The sequence below is a fragment of the Rutilus rutilus genome (genome assembly GCF_951802725.1).
Source record: "Rutilus rutilus genome assembly, chromosome: 18".
Lineage (NCBI taxonomy): Eukaryota > Metazoa > Chordata > Actinopteri > Cypriniformes > Leuciscidae > Rutilus > Rutilus rutilus.
In genome coordinates this window covers 15,578,587-15,598,551 of record NC_140231.1, presented here as the reverse complement: position 1 = coordinate 15,598,551, position 19,965 = coordinate 15,578,587, and the positions used below count along the sequence as shown (strand labels likewise).

At 38.8% G+C, this 19,965-nt stretch overlaps 2 protein-coding genes across 8 annotated transcripts in view; both read right to left on the bottom strand.

The window, feature by feature from the left end:
* Positions 1–10,702, bottom strand: part of ncbp3 (nuclear cap binding subunit 3) — an 11,402-nt gene extending 700 nt beyond the window's left edge. The window contains exons 1-13 of the mRNA XM_084388225.1: positions 10,105–10,702; positions 9,638–9,703; positions 9,448–9,553; positions 6,399–6,524; positions 6,164–6,295; positions 5,906–6,078; positions 5,696–5,804; positions 3,017–3,116; positions 2,326–2,435; positions 1,946–2,246; positions 1,573–1,781; positions 447–629; positions 1–368 (exon numbers count right to left, since the gene is read on the bottom strand). The exon at positions 1–368 is cut by the window's left edge and continues 700 nt beyond it. Coding sequence (XP_084244351.1) covers positions 76–368; positions 447–629; positions 1,573–1,781; positions 1,946–2,246; positions 2,326–2,435; positions 3,017–3,116; positions 5,696–5,804; positions 5,906–6,078; positions 6,164–6,295; positions 6,399–6,524; positions 9,448–9,553; positions 9,638–9,703; positions 10,105–10,281 — 2,085 coding nt within the window. The 5' untranslated portion in view covers positions 10,282–10,702 and the 3' untranslated portion in view covers positions 1–75. The remainder of the gene's footprint in view (positions 369–446; positions 630–1,572; positions 1,782–1,945; positions 2,247–2,325; positions 2,436–3,016; positions 3,117–5,695; positions 5,805–5,905; positions 6,079–6,163; positions 6,296–6,398; positions 6,525–9,447; positions 9,554–9,637; positions 9,704–10,104) is intronic.
* A 1,229-nt stretch (positions 10,703–11,931) lies between these two features.
* Positions 11,932–19,965, bottom strand: part of rap1gap2b (RAP1 GTPase activating protein 2b) — a 37,628-nt gene continuing 29,594 nt past the window's right edge. For 6 of the 7 annotated variants that reach the window (XM_084388218.1, XM_084388221.1, XM_084388220.1 and 3 more), the window contains 11 exons: positions 19,804–19,959; positions 19,008–19,079; positions 18,534–18,620; positions 17,422–17,562; positions 17,116–17,348; positions 15,494–15,598; positions 15,292–15,409; positions 14,827–14,929; positions 14,668–14,738; positions 14,492–14,532; positions 11,932–12,427 (listed from right to left, as the gene is read on the bottom strand). In XM_084388218.1, the coding sequence (XP_084244344.1) occupies positions 14,524–14,532; positions 14,668–14,738; positions 14,827–14,929; positions 15,292–15,409; positions 15,494–15,598; positions 17,116–17,348; positions 17,422–17,562; positions 18,534–18,620; positions 19,008–19,079; positions 19,804–19,959 (1,095 nt within the window). In that variant the 3' untranslated portion in view covers positions 11,932–12,427; positions 14,492–14,523. Of the gene's footprint in view, positions 12,433–14,491; positions 14,533–14,667; positions 14,739–14,826; positions 14,930–15,291; positions 15,410–15,493; positions 15,599–17,115; positions 17,349–17,421; positions 17,563–18,533; positions 18,621–19,007; positions 19,080–19,803; positions 19,960–19,965 lie in introns of all 7 variants that reach the window. The other variant, XM_084388219.1, reaches the window with a different exon arrangement.

Genomic DNA, 19,965 nt, shown 5'->3' with positions numbered 1-19,965 from the left:
TAGAGATGTTCTCCAACTCTCTTCCACAGCATTCATCATTTCTCCCATTCCCACACTTCCTACAGTAGGAGTCAGTCAGGAGTCACTGTCCGAGCCGTTGCTGCTGTCTCGACTGATCTCGATCTGCAGCGAGGGAAGGTTGTCCAGCCGGCTTTTCTTCATCTTGTTGGACTGCTGCTCCTTTTGCTTGATCATTGCTCCCCACACCTTCTGCAGCTGAGTGTCATCCTCTTCGTTGTCATCTTCATCTCCGTCAGATTCCTCGTCATCTCGACGCCTTATTCCTCTCGAGGAAGTCGCTCGAGAAGAAGCCTTGTCATCGTCTCCACTGTCCTTGTGAGATGGGCCGAGACGACTCCACAAGCCCCCTGAAAACACAAATACTATTTAGTTAGTATCATAAAATAATGCATAGAGAACCAGAAGAGCGGCGACTTCACGTGTACCTGTTTTCTTGTCTTTCGAGGACTCCGAGTAGAGGCTACGGCTCTCGTGTTTAGCTACACCGAGGCGGCTGCGCACGTCGCTCAAAGGCTCTCTCCGAGATACTGCGTTTCTAGAGATGACGGGAGAGACGGAGCGACGTCTCTCCGGAGAGTGCGGTCTCTTTCCTAATCTCTGTCTCACATCTATGAAGAGTAAAACAGATGCATCCTTTCATTGGCCACAAATGGTCAAACTTATAAAGCAATGCTGTGGATTTTAACTCATCTGTTGTTATGTTACAAGACTTCAAAGACCTGCACAAATAAAACTAATAGCTTGTGTCCATAAAGAACAAACTCATACAATCTCAAAATAAATCATGTATCTTAGACTCTTTTACTTGACTGCAGTCAACAGCAAATAAGGGTAAAAAAATAGTTTAAGCACATTATATTCAATATATACATATGCACTGAAATTGATTTATGTAATAAGTGCATCTGAATTATAGGTTGATCAATATCGGATTTTACTGATATAATTATGCTTTTTAAGAAACGTAATAAAAAGATTATTGCATCGACACTAGTAAAATCTATAAACGCAATGTCTTAATTTTCTTAGACCTTCCTGTGACGGCCCAGAGAAAAGCCAGAAAGAGTCAAATTAAATGACAGAAAGAGTTTTTCTAACCAAAATACCAATAATATAAAAAGAAACCGAAAAAAAGGTTGCACTCTTACAACCATCTAGATAGACCGTATTACAATACAAACGTCATAAAGTAAACATGGTCAGAATTCAAACTATCGCTTGTCATAAATGTGCGGTATTGATTGCGAACTGCTCTGAAACCGCACACCTGTAGAATGTGCCTTTTTACTTTGAACATGCAATCATTTAAAACAATAATTAAGACTTTTGTTTTTATCATTTTAGATATTTAGGCCTTATATTAGATCAAACTGAATTTATCACTTTTAAAGCACTCGTGGGAAACCTGAAGATCAGTGGTTCTCAATTAGGGGGCCTCAATGCAGAATGACTTAAATATATAAAAAAATATATATATACTGATATACACTATAAATCTCAAAACAAAACATTAAATTAAGATTTGCATGTTTTTATCTCTCAATCACTAACCAGTCTTGCCGGTTGTAGCCACTGGGGGGCGTGATCTCTGTTGAGAGAGTCCCTGCCTCTTCTCCTCCAGTAACTGCCTCACATCGGTCACTTTGTCTGGTGTAGATTTGGACGAGCCTCCTGCTGCTCCTCCTTCTCCTTCTTCTCCTCCTACACCACCACCAATGCGACTCCTAACACTGCTACTCGTTTCGGTCCGTATGGAGTTCCTAGGAAAGTGGAAGGGACAAAAATGTGCAATTACTATCAAGACAATCAAACTCATCATGAAAACTTTTCAGCACAAAGACAACATTTGCATCCAAAGGATAAATCTACAAGGGATAAAACTCAAATCCCCAAACGTAGCCACTGCTTGATCATTTGGACTTACCGGAGACTGCGAAGGTTGGTTTCAACCTCGTCGGCATACATGGTCATCTTCATGCTCTTTTTAGGAGAAGGCGTTGAGATCATTTTCAGTTCCAGATCGTAGTCCATCTCGTCTGAATCTGAAGATGCGGGCGACGGGCTTCCTAAGCGACTACGCACGCCTCCTTCCACAGGCCGTGGTCCCCGTTCTCCCCGATCTTTGTACTCCACCACTCTATCATCAGCATCCATGTCTTCCTCTCCATCCTCATCCTCTTCTTCCTCTTCCACTATAGGCTCTTCTGGCAGATTCACCAGGTCAGCTGATAAAAGAGAAAGAGCTCAAATTACAGACCAAAGAAAAAACATAAGACAAGGATGTTTATCGTTTAAGAGATTTACCGGAGTGTCGATGAGTGTAAGGTGGGGTGTGTCCCATACTGTCTCCAATCAGAGGCTTTTTGGTCTTCAGAATGTCACGCTGGATTCTCCGTGTGTGATACCTCCGTTTCCTACAGAAATGGACACAATTCCAGAAAATGAATAAGCAACCCCAAGAAGAATTTGGACTTCAACCATTTAGTTAGAAGTAAATTGCAAAAATGGCTCAGAAAAGTGAAGGTACACTACCATTTAAAGTTTGGGATCAGTAAGATTTTTTTATGTTTTTGAAAGAAGTCTCTTATGTTCAAGTCAGCATTTATTTGATCAAAAATACAGTAATATTGTAAAACACAAATTACAATTAAAAAACCAAACTGTTTCCCATTTATATTAATTATTTTTTTTTATATTTATTTGAAGTCTGAATTTTCAGCATCATTACTCCAGTCTTTAGTGTCACATGATCCTTCTGAAATCATTCTAATATGATGATATGCAACTCAAGAAACATTTCATATTATCAATGCTGAAAACAGGTTATTTTTGTGGAAATCATGATACTTTACAGGATTCTTTGGTGAACAGAAAGTTCAAAGGAACAGCATTTATTTGACATTATAAATGTCTTTACTGGAACTTTTGATCAATTTAATGTGTCCTTGCTAAATGAAAGTATTTTTTTTTTTTTCAATTTTGAAATATTTCTTACCAAGAGTTACTTAAGATGCCTTTCATGCCGCCATAGTTTGGATTCCCATATTTCATGTAGTACCGACTTCTCCTAGCTGCACCCAACTCCTTTTTGTCATCTGAAGAAAATTAACAGTTAAGAGTGTTAACATGCAGAGATCAGTCTGTACTTTATCAACGTAGTCAGCATAAGGGGCTTTCGCACCGGGTAGTTATAGGAACTAGCCACCAGGGCTGTCCCCCCGAGAACTAAATGTCCCCTTTAGGGCCATTTTCCTGTTTGCATTCGCGCCACCAGTTGGAACTTTGCAAGCGGTCACTAATGTCTTGCTGCTCTGGTTGTTGTGCGAGACTTTAATTTTGACTGTGCTGTGGACTTTTATTTTGACGGCGCCGAGAACGACTTAGCCTCTTCTTCATTAGTTTACGATCTGTTTTAACAGTTCTATCTTATATGTTATTAGATAGAAATGTTAAAGGGCACCTATTAGGCAAAATTCTCTTTTACATGGTTTTTGAACATAAATGTGTGTTGGCAGTGTGTGTACACAACCACCCTATAATGATAAAAATCCACCAAGTGCTTTTTAAAAAATCCCCATAAATCATAAGCACTGTCTCAGAACGAGCTGTTCTCAGATTCGGGGTAATGTGACGTCACTTTGCACAGGCCCCTCCCACGACTGTTGATTGACACTGCAGTTTGAGCATAGACCCGCCCTGAGTGAGCTGGACACAGTCCGCCATTGTTTCCACGCCGGAGCAACTGTATACAAGAATGTCACCTCAGCGATTGAGGTGTTTTGTTGTTGGATGTAAGTCTTCATTTACTTTTGTTGTTACTGGAGGATGGATCTGTACTGTTCGTGATTCAGCTTACAGTCTCCGGAGCGACAGGCCTAACGTTACTGACCACGGCAAAAATTAAAGTGAGAGCGCGCACTTTATGACAGCTCATCCAGTCGTGTATATATTTGTTTACTGTTAGTTTTAACGAGTGTTTTGTGTATTTCGCTGTGTATGTTCAATGATAATGAAAGGGAGAGAGAGAGTTTAATGCGCACTTATATACTGTGTTTATTCGGCTCTTACGGTGATTTTCTGGAGTAAAACTAAGGCTTCATCGTTTGTGTGAGGTAAAATAAACTTAATTGAACTCATCAGTATATTTTTGTTATCATTCGGATGTGGTCCGCTACAGCAGGCTTGTATTAATAGTGGATAAAAGCAGATGACAAATAACCGTAATTAAACTAAACTATTCCTGTTATCTCCATACAGCATATATTCTCTGGCTCTGTGGGCATTATTGTCCGACTCCGAGTCGAAATGAACACCACTACTGAGAGTTTCTGTTTTGATATTATCAGATGAGATTGTCCTGGCTCTTAGCGCAAGCTCGTGAGGCTCCGCCCCCTGGGCCGGCAGCAGCAGTTAATTTGCATTTAAAGGGATACACACTAAAACGATGCGTTTTTCTGAGCCCTAAAAAAATGACAATTGAAACATGCTGTAAAAAATTATCTGTTGAGTATTTTGAGCTAAAACTTCACATACACACTCTGGGGACATCAGAGACTTCTTTTACATCTTGTGAAAAGGGGCATAATAGGTGCCCTTTAAAACAAAGAAAGTAAACAGTATACGAAAACAGTGTATCGTTTGCCGTGTGGTTGATGCATAATGTCACTTGCTGAGCAGAAATACATAATCATGTTCCGCTTGGTCCCTTCCAAAGTCACATTGAATTTCCTCTTTAGCGTAATGGTTGAGAAGTGCCTGGACTTCGGTGTCGGTCCATCTATTGCTGTTTTGCATATTCATGGAGTTAAAGGTAGGGCAGGGAATTTTCAGAGAGGCTAGCAGTAGCAAGCTAGCTTTGAAAGCATGAGATCCCACCCTCCCTTCAGAGTGCTCTCCAAACCACGCCTCCTTCAAAACACATGAACGCGTACAGCAGGGAGGAAACAAAGGCGTCACGAGACGAGAGACGGCATTAATCTACCTCGTATCTCAAAGCACACATTAAATTATGAACATAAACAACTTAAAGAGCTCTGATTTGTAACACCTGACTGCTGCAGATTCATTTCGGTGTTGATAGTGTTGCCATTAAAACGCATAAATTCGAGTCATGAACCGCTCCGAGTATAAAGTCACAGATTTTTATCCCTTACAAATTACAGTAGTTATGGCAAGAATGCAGCATAAGCTCATTGTTTTGGTTCAGGAAGAACTGTAAAAGGTGGCTGCAATGATTGGACAAACATTTTATGGTCCTACGCCTTCCACAGACGATATATACACACATGTAAATACAATTAGCTTAGTGATTATTATCAGGATGTGAAGAGACTTTCAACTAGCATAACAAAAAAAAATTCTGGAACAAATCGCCAAACCCGACTTTAATATATAGGCTATGAACTGTGTTTACACATGCGTTCGGCCAGTCAACGTGCAGTTACGTCACTGGTAGTACCTATTGTGCTGGGTTAGACCCTACTCACAAAAGGCGTTCCTAGAACTAAAATCGTTCTCAGTTCCTGTGGTGAGAACACGCCAAAAAACAGGTACTTCCACCATTAGTTATAGGAACTATGAAAAGGTTCCTCTGGTGCGAAAGCCCCTCTCGACTAATGAAGAGCTCTTAACACAATTCCTTCTATTGTAGGTGACACTTAAGTATGTTTCTCACCTTGAGTGGCGAAGCGCAAGAGCAGCTTGTTGCCTTTGAAGGGCTTGGTTGTAGGCCGCAGATCATTCCGGAGGAGAGATTCTCGCTCTGCTTGAGAGAGCAGGCTTGCCTAGGATCAAAAGTTGTTATATAAGGTACATCCCCCCCAAAAAAACAAAAAAATATTAAAATTACCATTAAGAATCTGACTAAAAGATGTGACCAGTTTACCTCTACAGTGTCCTGTGTCTTCTTTTCTGTCTCTTCCTCAATGTCGCTAGCTTTACCCTCGCTGCCATCACTGCTCCTGCTTTTATCCACTTTCACCACCTCATCTTCATCATCTACCTCTCCTTCCTCCTCCTCATCCTCCTCCTCATCATCAGAGCCACGGCTTCGCCGAGCTGTTCAGCAACGGTGTGACAGTTTTGTTTCGCAAAACTTGGAACACAGATCAAGGTTGACAATTAAATAACAGGACATACAAACCTTTCTCCGGCAGGACTGGAAGTTCAGAGGGTTTCGAGCTGTCTGTGTTTGTGACCTCTTCTTTGTCTGGCATCCGACTCAAATTAATGAGAGCTCTGGTTGAAGTGATGTCGTCTAGCCACACCACGTTGCCTGGAAACAGTGTGATTTGACTATGAGCACCACAATCCAGCCTTAAACAAAACTTTACCTGTTTTCAATTCAGATTTGGATGCATTCAACATGCTATACTTACAGGAAGCATCATCTATCCACTCGATGTGGGCAGGTGGATACTCTTTAAAGTAGCCAAAAACATCCTGAGTGCTCATGTCATCAACTCCAGCCATGTAGAGGGCTTCCAGACGCACATTTGGGATCGCTAAAGAGAGAGTACACGGCACACAAGAGCTTAAAGTTTACTAAAAAAGAGGGAGAGTAAATGACGAGTGAATGTTCATGTCGTTCCAAACCTGTATGACTTTTTCTTTGGAATACAATTTTATTTTATTTTTTTAAGAACGTTCACACTGCTCTTTTCCATACAATGGAAATACAGTGGTAAAGTGGTTTATACAATGTGTGCACTATAATTTAAGCCACTCATTTTGGTACGTGCGACTCACAAGTTCTTTGAGAGGTGGTGCGTGCACTTTTGGTGTGAGTGCGAAACCTATGGGAATAAGAAAAATTATGCATAACACAAGCACTATTTAACTGAAGCGAATGAGACCAGGTGTGTGCCACTTCGCTGTCAGAGAGAAGAGAGCTGTAGCTGGCATCGGTGTATCGATACTGCAGAAAAGGAGTATTTCAATATTGTTATACATATAGAAATATCGATATTTTTGACAACACTAGAGTCTAATTAGTTTTTTTCCCAAATGTTTTCAAGGTGGTTCCCCCGCAGTTTACTTTGGCCTTAACAAGTATTACAAATTGCTAACTTTTTGTCTTCACTCACAGGGAAGAACTTCCAAGCCAATTACATGTTTATATGCGGCCGTGTGAGTAAGCATGGCTGTGACATTGCAATTAAACTTTTACAATAGAGCTGCAACTAACGATTATTTTGATAATCGATTAGTTGGCCGATAATGTCTTTGATTAATCGGATTAAAAAGCACTTTTTTCTTTTATTGACAAAACATCCTGGCCAAAGCTGTCCTTCAAACAAATGTGCCAACTGAATGCTATGAAAACATAGTGAATATATCTATGCTACGTACAAAAGAGCTATAAAGCAAAAGTACAGTTTAAATCCCTACATTAAAAATGAAGATATTAATAAAGAAAAAAAAAAATACAAACTCAGTGCTAACAGATAAGAAGTTTCCTCAGGAACACACACATTCACTGTGTTACGCTGGTTTCACACTGCATATGGTGAGCGGGAGCAGGACACGCACGTTTTGCTTTCACACTAGCAGCGGCTGAACCGCGGCGTGTGTACAGACAGTACTCTATAATGGGTAAGTTGGCATTGCTTTATTTCGTTTTCAAATACATTTAAGAGAAAAGACTTGTCAAGAAGCTTATTTTATGAATCATTTCATTTATATAACTTTTGGTTCATCTTTGTTTTTATTGTTCGGGCAACAAGTTTGTTTTTGGACATTTGTTTTCTTTTTAAATTTCTGTTGGTCATTTGATTGACTGTTTAAAACACAATAGATCATCAATGCGCTTTTTGGGTAAAACTGGTGTATTTTGGCCATGATCAATGCATTGTCACTTCAATTCAGCGTAAGCGGCGCAGCAAAAATAGACCGGGCGCCGAAACTATCGCGGCACTGCTGCTCCTGCTACGCGCTGCCGTGCCGCCTCTGCGTGCGGTGTGAATGCTCTAATCTGTTAACATGGGCGGCGAAAAAAATACGCGCTGCTTACGCTCTGTTAACGCGTGCAGTGTGAAACCGGTGTAAAGCCTGTTTTATGCTTCTGCCGCGAACCCCTCCGCCGTAGCTCGACGTGCACCTCCAAAAAATTAACTATGCGTCGAGGCGACGCAGACCGCAAGGGCTGTGATTGGTCAGATTATACATCATTTCCGGAGTGTAGCTTTTCCGGTTTCCCCCTCCCGCTATACCGCCACTGTCTTCGTGCACTGGTCGTACAGACCACCTTCGCTGACGTCTTCTTTTTCTTCTGCGATTAAACATTTGCAATAAAATCATTTGTTGTTCAACGTCGATTAGCTCCAGCTGCAACAACACTCTCTCTCTTTCGCTCGCCATTGTCGGAAATGAAAAAGCGGAACCGGCGCACGGAACCAAAACAAACTAGCAAAGAGATTCGCGAACCACACACCCCCCTAGCGTTCTGGCGGTGAAATGCACCGCGATGCAACGCAACCCGACGCAGAACCATAAAACGGCCACGACGCTGTAGGAGTGACGGCGTAGCTACGCCGTGGAGTTGACGCAGAAGCATAATGAGGCCTTCACTGTTAACTGTTCAACCTGTTACTGTGATTTCTTTATCCTTGTAAATGTTAGAAACATCTTACATTTATATTCAATTACACACAGTCATCCCTTTACAGTTACCACTCTCATAAAATACTTATTACAAATACTTTAGGGTTTTAACAGATATTTCAGCAAAATTCTTATTTCTGCGATGAATATTAATTAGGCCTATCTTCCTCTGTAATGCGTCCTGTCTGTTTGAGGCGCTCATGTAGTAAAGTCTGAAGTTAAAAGCAGACTGTCAAGACTAGCATTCATGCAAAATGGAAATACTCGCGTGAATTTGTAACGCTTACAGTGAACGATATAACCGAAAAAAAGTTTTGCGCCGAGGAAACATCACAAATTAAACAGCATGCGCATCTGTCAAAGCGCCTGACAGGCAAGCCACGTTAAACATTACGCTTATGCATTAGCTTAAAGCTTTAAATAAAGAATTATCATGTTTTGGGTAGCTTGGAACACGCACCTATCCCACAGCAGCTCAATGTTTCCCCCGGCTATTTTAGATGCATTTTGTCCATAGGAATGCGTTATTCAGTGCAGTAATTCGACGCGACTGGCGGAAGTTTTCAGTGCACGGTGGGCAGACGCGACTAATCGAAAATGACATTCATTGTCGATGATTTTCATTATAGATTATTATCGATTTTATCGATATAGTTGTTGCAGCCCTACTTTACAAGGTCAAAAAAGAAGAAGAAATGAAACGTGCACATATGATTTGTTTACAATAAGACCAATATTATGCCTTTAGTAAATGGATAGGAAGACATTTAATTTCATGTCACCTTTAAATCAATTGTTGGGCTACAGCTGTTTAAGATTTCATACCTTTTTTCAACACATCCCGGTCCAGAACAACGTTCTTCTGCGCCAGATTTTCCTCTGCGCTAAAATGAAATCTTCTTGCTCGCTTCTCCTTCTTCTCAATGGCCTCCTGAACACGTACAAATGAGGTAAAAAGCAGGTACATTACTAGGCCGGCTAATATATTCACACATTCAGCTGGCACTGAACTTACCTTAGACGTGACATCGATTCCAGTGATAAAGGTTCCAGCCTTATTTTCATAGCGTCGGCTGGTGTCCTGTGGAAGCAGTTAATCATACAGCAGAATGTCTTCACTTCAGTTTTTGATTCAAGATGGTCACTTTAATCTGCAATACGGGTTTGTTTGTACTGTCATATTCAATCAGAATAATTGATCAGTATAGACATAACAGTGCGTCAAATGAAGTCTCTGTTAGTCTTAGGAAACTTGGGCCAGAGATTCACATTACTTTCACAAGATCATACGAAAACACACATACTAACGCTATATTTTATGCAAATAGTATAACCCACCATAAACCCATTACCATAAACTTTTCAGTGTGCTGCGACGAACCCTCACTCTGAACTAAACACCGCATTAGCCCCACCAACGGCCGGATCGTGTACTACGCGAGGCCGTGGTTTGAAAGAGGCCTACGATACGGAATAACTCACCGGCAAAAGCTCCTTTAAACTTCGGCGAACAGGAATGGACTCCAGCTCTCCCTCCTCCACTTCCATGGGCTCCGCTTCCCGGGCATCTCGATCCGAGTCTGATTCCGAGTCGGACTCTGAACGATCGGACGCGCTTTCAGACTTCACTGACACCCGCAGGCTGCGCACCGCCGCCATGATCAGTCTTTAAACGAGCTAACGGCTAACTCGCAATGAAGTGAACGGTGCCTCGCGCTAGCTGTGCTAAGTGCGCTTGAGCCTCGCGACACACACACACACACACACACACACACACACGCTGCCCAAGAGACGGTTGCTGCCAGATTGTGACCCGCCCTCTTTTCACTAAACCAGATTATACATTCCCTAACATTCATTTTTAGGATGCAATGTGTATGCGATACACAGGAACAGCATCCTAGGGTTAAAGAGTAGAATCGGTATAATTATCTTTCCAGTCTGCTAGTAAATGGTAATTTATCAGTTAAAGTAAATTACATTTAGTGTTCATTATAATTAATTTACAGGTAGCCTTGCTTATGTATTAAAAGTGCATTCACACTAAGCTTTTCTGTCACATACTCACACCATTGTTCATAGAATGATTTCAGGGGCCAATAGGATCCGATATAATAATCAGGTAAATGAATAAATCAGGTAAAATAAGCCATAAAAATAATCAATCCACAAACCATGCTTTTTGTTATGCAACAAGTTTTATTTCACTTTCTTTGATGGACAAACAGTAGCACCCAAAAAGTATGTATTTATAATTATACATAATTTTTAAGAAAGCATTTTTAACTATATATTCAGGGATTTTGAAACTGGGGTCCATCATGAGCCTCAAGAGGGTTCTAGGGGGTCTGTGGAAAAGTTCAGAGAAAAATGTAATAAAATAAAGTTTGTTTGCATCATTTGATTGCAGTTCACATTTTATTATTATTATTATTACCACCTTATTTAATGGCATTCATACAGTTTTAAATGTGGCTTAAGCGTCCAAATAATTTTTGGGGCCACTGCATGTCCGTACTGTCATAGATCACTGTTCATCAGATTGTAAGTCCCTGCCGTACATATTGTTGAAAAAGGAGGTAAGAGGCCCAGTGCATTATGATTATACAGTCAATGGGGCGAGAGAAGCTATGGCCCGGCTCACAAATTGAACAGAGGCTACAATATAATCAACACCACTGCAAAAAACAATATTTTATTTCACAAAATCAACATTTCCCTACAGAAACCTGGTAATACTTTACAATAAGGTTTCATTAGTTAACACAATGTAGGCTGTGAACTAACATGAACATAACAATGAGCAATACATTTGTTACAGTATTTGTTAACTAAGATTAATAAATGCTGTAGAAGTATCATTCTTAGTTCATCTGAACTAAAGTTGTTAACTAATTAACTATTATTGTAAAGTGTTACCAGAAACCTTTACATGTGTAGCAGTACAATCATAGAGAAATAAATTAACACTGCTCGTTTTGTTAAGCAAGAAAAAATAAAAATAAAATTTGACTTAAAAACACAATGGAGAAATCTCTCTTAAATTGTAACACATCTGAGCTATTTGTGACAATAAAGATGTATTCTTCTGCATTTCCTTCCATGAATATACACAATAAATATACACATAATAGCAATCAGTGATTTTCTAATATGTACACATAGGCATCAGTTGTGGAAGTACCCATTCAAAAATAAAAGGTTAGTACACTACAATTTTTTATTTTTCTTTCTAATAATATATATTATAAAAACTCTTCAGGGGACACAGTAAGTACATCTCCAAACAATTTTAGGTCTTTTTTTTTTAAGGAATTGCACAAGTTTGAGATTTACAGAGGAAGGCAAAGCTGTGCTAACGTTTTATTTCTCAAAGACAAGTGACTGATTTGGTAATGAAATGAATGTGTACAATATCTGCTGTGGTCAGTTTAATCAAACTACTGTATACCCAGTCTGGGAAGTCATTCACACTGTGTTCTCAAAATACTGTGGAGTGATTCAGGTGCTTGCAATTTTGTTAATTAAAAAAAACTGTCATTTAATTATTATTATTATTGAGCGAGAATAGTTACTATTATTGAACAACTAATCCAGTTTGTATTTTATGAAGTCTTTTACAGTGAAAGATTTTCTCAAAATGTGCAAAATCAATAAATGTGCCAGGTCAGCAGCCGATATAAGATATAAGAGGAGATAAGTGCTTCTTCCTGTGATGTTCAGAGCACAGGCTTTGAGTGATGTGTCCCTCTTTAATTTCCCTCCTCCTTTCCGACAGTGTCTGATCTTCGGCGCTGATCCATTGCTTTTCGAATTAAATGGTGAGTTTAAGGTGTTAGTAAATACCAAATAAGAAACATCATTTTGACAATGACATAACATAGAATTATGACTTATGAGAGTCATTTTATACTGGCCATTACAGATATACTCAGAGCCTGCGCCACAAATAATCATTATCCATCACTCCGATGGAATAGATTATACATTTTCGGTCACGCTCTTTTTGAATCCATCAGTAAAATATTGTACAGCGGGGGTATTTTTAATGTTACACAAGACCTTCTGTGGCAAGAGCTCTTTTAACCAAGGTCTGTGTTGTGGGTTCTTGTTTTTTTCTTTTTATTCTTTTATGCCTTTTCTTTTACTATTTCCAGTGCTGTAATTATGAGAAATCTGATGAACATAAACTGGGGGTATTGATAAATTTACCACAATTCATTTATTATTTTAATATATTAAACATAATTTATTCATTTAAATACTTTCAAGTCACCCTAAAGCCCTCTTGAGATTTTGATGAGGACCCCTAGTGGGCCGCGAGACCCTGTTTGAGAACCACTGATTTAATGAATAATATTCAATTAATTATTCCACTGGAATCCAATAGGAGTCATCCCCCAAATTTGAACTCATGTGTCTGGTCTAATTTTGCTTTTTCACTTCTGACAAAAAAAAAAACATGTTGAACAAAATCTGTAAAGGTTTTAAAAAAAACTGAAAATCATAGGAAAAAATAATCAAAACTGGGTCCAGGGACCAACATGGGCCACAGACCCAATGGAAAGTTCAGAGAGATTTTTTTTTTTTTTTTTCAAATATTGTATTTGAAAGAAAATTACATTTAAACTAAAATAAAAAAATTTTTTTTTGATTTAAAAAATGAGGTTTACTATGGAAGCTTGTTTCCGCCACAAAAAAAAGAAAGATAATTGCGACTTTTTATCTCACAATTGCGAGTTTACATCTCGCAATTCTGACTTTATTTCTCAGAATTGCGAGATATAAAGTCAGAATTGCGTGAAATAAAGTCGCAATTGCGTGTTTTAAAGTCAGAATTGCGAGATATAAAGTCACAATTGCGTGTTATAAAGTCAGAATTCTGACTTTTTTTCTCGCATTTGCGACTTTATATCACGCAATTTTGACTTTATATCTCAGAATTCGGACTTTATATCACGCAATTGGGAGATATAAAGTCAAAATTGCATGATATAAAGTCGCAATTGCGTGTTATAAAGTCAGAATTGTGAGATATAAACTATTCTAAGGTAAAAAAAAAAAAAAAAAAGTCCGTCTTTTTTTCCCCCTTAGAATTGGACTTTATATCTCTGAGAAAAGATGTCAGAATTCCGAGATATAAACTCGCAATTATGTGTTATAAAGTCAGAATTGCGTGATATAAAGTCAGAATTCTGAGATATAAAGTCAGAATTGCGAGATATAAAGTCGCAATTGCGAGAAAAAAAGTCAGAATTCTGACTTTATAAGACGCAATTGCGACTTTATATCTCGCAATTCTGACTTTATTTCTCAGAATTGCGAGATATAAAGTCAGAATATCTCGCAATTCTGAGAAATAAAGTCAGAATTGCGAGATGTAAACTCGCAATTGTGAGATAAAAAGTCGCAATTATCTTTTAAAATGTTTTATTCAGTGGCGGGAACAAGCTTCCATAGTTTACAAATACCTTTAATATACCGTAGATAATGCTATAAAAAAATGTAATCCATTATTTTTACCTCAATACAACCTCATTTCAAAACCAGACACTGCAACAACTGCACTAAAGATTTGTGTGAGATTATAGTATGCTTTCTTTTATCTTAATGGATAAAATATGATATTTTTAATATTAAAATTAAAATTGTTAGAAAAATTAAATTATCATTTACTGTTATGAAATATACTGAAAATTATAGAATGGCCAGTCTTTATACAAAATAAGTAGTAAGATTTACTAATAGTTTGCGCCAGCGCAAACTCTCTTTTGGCATTAAAAAAATACTGTCAGGACTGGGTTATTTGAATCACGCAAGGTGATTAATCACGCAAGGTACTAATTTCAATAGTAACATGCATACTCACAATGGTTCTGGTTGTCTTTGACATTCTCTTTGCTAATGTCCCTGTGAATAAGAGTTCAAAGTTACCTTTCAGTGGTAAAACTTCTCACACTAAAACACACAACCAAATGGAAAAACACTAGAGGATGACAAACAATGCAAGAGGAACACTAAAGTCATAAAAGAATGAAGTCTTACAGCAGTGGACTGGCTCAATCTGTCAAAGCGAAACTTCAGATTGGTTCTGGGTGAAGTCTTGTTCTTAAAATCTTTTAGTAGGGAGATATGGAGAAAATGATACATTAAGCTGTAAATATTAAATTCAGAGTTTGAATATGAGAAAAGAGTCTCGGATACCTGTTGGACTGCGGCACATAATGACCGGCGTTCCTGCACCCTGCCCCTCTGTGCTCACAGAGACAAATACGGGCGAGAGACTGGGAGATATCTGGAGGCTGCTCTGAACACGACACAACACACATAAAGTCGGCATGAAACGGAAGTTGCCATAATCTTTTTTCCTTATTGTGACATACTATATCTGAGTGAAACAGCTTGTCGAAGTAGGTTTGCTATTGCTGTGATGTCATGTGAGTGACAGGTTGTCCCGCCCTCGCACCAGTGAACACATCATCAGAGAAGAGATGTCGTTGCAAGAGGGAGGGGAAGTTATTTTGAATAAAGATTACCAGGGCACATACATTATGTGCACGGACAAATGATTTATAATAAATACTGCAATATTCCATAAAAAATAAGAATTGTCGATTTTGACTTTAGCATTCTGAACATGTTAGTCTGCCTGAAGACACATTTACTTACAGGCTCTTTCTCCTCCATAGTCTCTGGGTCTCCTGCAGCACTACTGAAGCTGCTGGTGCTGGAGGAGGAACGAGAAATATCTGGTTTTCCACCGGCCTCTTTCAGCTTGAGAGGCGGCCTGTAAAAACAGAGAGACAGAATAAAGAAAGTATTATTACCTATTAAGAGTATGAATTTACTGAATACCAGTGGTGAAATTTACCTCTCATTGTTCAGGATCTCTGGAGAGCTAGGATTGGACGACGTCTCTGATCTCACTTCCTGGGAGAGATGACCGCTATCTAGACTTCTCTGATCACATAGGACACTGAAATGACAGAAAAACATAATTTGAGCAGGGGTTTTCAAATGGGGGTCCCGGGGTGGATCTCAACCACGGGGCCGGGGCCCACAAGGGGGCCTCAAGATGACTTAATAAAATAGCATTAAAATAAGTTTAAAAAAAATAAACCTGACCACTGTAATGGCATCACATTCTAAATACATAGATATTAATATGGAGTTGGTCTCCTCTTTGCATCTATAACAGCTTCCACTCTTCTGAGAAGGCTTTCCACAAGATTTTGGAGCGTTTCTGTGGGAATTTTTGCCCATTAATCCGGTAGAGGCACCGATGATGGACTAGAAGGCCTGGCTCGTGATCTCTGTTCCAGTTCATCCCAAAGGTGTTCAATGGGGTAGATGTCAGCGCTCTGTGCGGGCCAGTCAAGTTCTTCCACACCAAACTAAACCAATGTCTTTATGGACCTTGCTTTGTGCACTGGGGCGCTGTCACGCTGGAATAGAAAAGGGCCTTTCCCAAACTGTTCCCACAAAGTTGAAAGCATAGCATTGTCCAAAATGTCTTGGTGTGCTGAAGCATTAAGTTTACCCGTAACTAGAAGTAAAGGGCCTATAGTTCAACCCCTAAAGAACATCCCTCCTCCACCAAACTTTACAGTTGGCACAATGCAGTCAGGCCGGAAACGTTCTCCAGGCCTTCGCCAAACACCGACTCGCCCATCAGATTGCAAAACAGATAAGTGTGATTCTAAATCACGCTTGGCATTGTACTTGTTGACGTGAGGCTTTCATGAAGCTGCTCGACCATGGAAACCCATTCCACAAAGCTCCCGCCGCACAGTTTTTGTGCTGATATTAATGGAACTCTTCTGCTAATATGAATCCAGCAGAACTTTGGTGACTTTTACACACCATGCGCCTCAGCACTCAGTGACCCCGCTCTGTGACTTTACATGGTCTTTTGCTTCATGGCTGAGTTGCTGCTGTTCCTAAACACTTCCACTATCCAATAATACCACTTACAGTTGACTGTGGAATATCTAGCGGGGATGAATTTCACGAACTGACTTATTGCAAAGGTGGCATCCTATCACAGTACCACACTTGAATTCACTGAGCTCTTCAGAACTACACATTTTTTCACAAATGTTTGTAAGTGCAGACTGCATGGCTAGATGCTTGATATTATACCCCTGTGGTAATGGGTCTGATTGAAACCCCTAAATTCAATAATTAAGAGGTGTGTCCCGATACTTTTGTCTATATTGTATTTTTTGTCTATATACATTTAAACTATTTAATTTTGTTGTTTTTATGACATCATGTTTATAATAAAATATAAAACACAGTATGCAATTTGAATACATAAAAATATTTAGCATCATAAAGTTTGAAAACCCTGTGGCACATGCCAACACTGACTAGCTATATATCAAGAGATATTTAGGCTCATGTTATTTTTAAACTATCATATTTGAGCCTGATTTATATGTATACTGATTACAGATCTGTAAGTGTTTATTTTTGGTGTATTTGTCAGACCTGCGTGAGTGGCGCTCTGACTGTCCGTCCATACTGGTATGCAGCCGTGGGAACAGCCCTGAGCGTCTCTTCACCGGGCTCTTCAGAGGAGACTTAGCAACCTCAGTATTGCTGTGGATCAGGCCGACCCCGCTCAGGCTGGTGGGAACGCCCCCTCCCGCCGAAGTACAGCGGCCATGTTTCTGGGAGCCCACCATTGTCTCCATAGAGTGACTGCGCACGCGCATCGCCCGCTGAGACAGAGATAAAGACGTCAAAGGGATAGTTTACCCATGTGAATATGACGGTTGATCTTTTTGACTTTACCTTAATAGACTCCAGTATTCCTCCATGTCCTCCGTTCTCCATCCTCTCTTCATCTGCGCTGAGCGGATGACCCAGCATTGTCTGTGTGCGCTTGTGTAACTCATTATGAAGGTTATCAAGCAATTCTGTTCGTGTTCTTTCCTATCACACAAACACAAACCATTACACGAGTTAAATATTGAGATTGACTTTTTACATTTGAGGTCCCAGAGGCCCTTATTATAAACACTACTGTTCAAAAGTTTGGGGTCAGTAACATTAGATTTATTTTTAAAGAAAGTAATACTTTTATTCAGCAAGGACTGTGACTGTAAAGATATTTCTAAGGTTACAAAAGATTCCTATCTCAAATAAATGCTGTTGTTTTGAACTTTGTATTCATCAAAGAATTAAAAATCACTAATTCTATAAAAATATTAATCAGCACATCTGTTTTCAACAATGATAATAATAAGAAATGTTTCTTGAGTAGCAAAACAGCATATTAGAATGATTTCTGAAGGATCATGCGACACTGAATACTGGAGTAATGATGCTGAAAATTCAGCTTTGCCATCACATGAATAAATTATATTTTAAAATATATTGAAAAATAGAAAAGTTATTTTGAATTGTAAAAATATTTCAGAATATGACTGTATGTTTTTACTGTATTTTTGATCAAATAAATGCCTTGGTGAGAATAAGAGACTTTAACAGATCTTGACTCCAAACCTTTGAACGGTATTATACCATGTAAACAAAATTAATTGCTTATTTTCCCTTTTGATTCTTGTGATATGTAAAAATTCATTGTATTTATTCATGTTTGAAATTTGAAGTCTCTATGACCCAAAATGTAACACTTTTAAAGAAGGTCGTTTGAGAGAGTTATCATGTTTGGTTAATAATCAGTTCTTATAGGATTAGGAAAAGAAAAGAAGTATCAAGTTATTTAAGTATTTTTTCTCTCAAGCTATTAAAAGAGCCTTTGGGTCTCTGAGACCCCCAATACAACATAGTGATTAAACAGTCTGAGATTGTGGCAAAGCAGAAACTTACGAACAGCAAAGGCCTGATACGTACATCAGGACTGTAATGCGGTAATAAAGGATGCTCTATTGTTTCCTCACCTCAAGCTTGGCAAATCGGTTTGACCTGTAGCACGCCAACTCTGCATTGATCAGCTTTGTCAGCAGAAACTCTCTGAATTCTGGACCCTAAGAGAGAATAGAATGACACCGCAAATGTAACAAAGATACAAGAACTGCCTTAAAAGACAATGACGTGACAAAATCCTGCCTGCAATAACCAAATGTGTCAGATAAACAATAATCCGACAGCAAGCTTTCTCCCCTATTAATATTTGCTTTGCTTTCCCATAAAAATATTACATCATCCATAAAACATGATCAATTTAGTTGAGAGGCAAAAAGGCACAGAGAATATACTTGGATTTATACTTAAAAAGGACAAAAAGTCTTATGCAACTTCCTTCAAGTAAACTGATATTGTTTTAAAGATGTTTAGATATTATAAATAGAAAACAAGATAAAAATACTGATTAAATGATTTAGTGTGGCAGATGTAGTGGTGCACTAATTTACCTTTTTGAAGATGGGCGGATTGGGAAGCGGAGGGCCGAAATGTGGCACATCATCACGTGCTGTGACAGACACCTGCACCATATAAATACAATTCAACATCCACTATAATAATTTAGAAAAATAATGTTCCATTTTTTTTTACATAAGTTAAAATACATTAGTTAACAATGAACAGTTAGCTAACATTAACAAAGATTAAAGGATTAGTTCACCCAAAAATGAAAACTCTGTCATTAATTACTCACCCTCATGTCGGTTCAAACCCGTAAGACTTTCGTTTATCTTCGATAGACAAATAAAGACATTTTAAAGAAATCTGAGCGATTTCTGTCTTTCCATTGACAGTCTACGCAACTACCAATTTGACACCACAAAAAGGTCATAAAGAGATCGTAAAACAATTTTTTCTGAAGAGACACGATCGCTTTATATGATGAACAGATTTAATTTAGGCTTTTGTTCACATATAAACATTCATCAACTCACACGTCAGTTATGATAAACTCAAGAACCAATGAGGTTCATTCTCGTGTTACGTAGCGATCCATTCATGTGGATTAGTTTTATGATCTCTTTATGAACTTTTTGAAGTGTCAAAGTGGTAGTTGCGAAGAATCATCATGCGAAGATGAACGAAAGTCCTATGGGGTTGGAACGACATGAGGGTGAGTAATTGATGACAATCTGTCCCTTTAATAATACTGTAACAAATGAATTGCTCATTGTTAGTTCATTTTAGTTAATGCATTATGGGATCTTATTGTAAAATGAGAGCCAAGAAATTCTGATGACAAACCTTGTATGTGGTGTCATCTGTTCCAGGGTTTTCCACTTGAACCAGAATGTAGGCATGGAGGAAATTGGAAGCAATCATGTCAGGCACAAACGGTGTGCCCTCCTCTTGAAAAACCGCAGCCACAATGTCATTCCCAATGTGCCGCTTCCTTTGGAGCTGTGT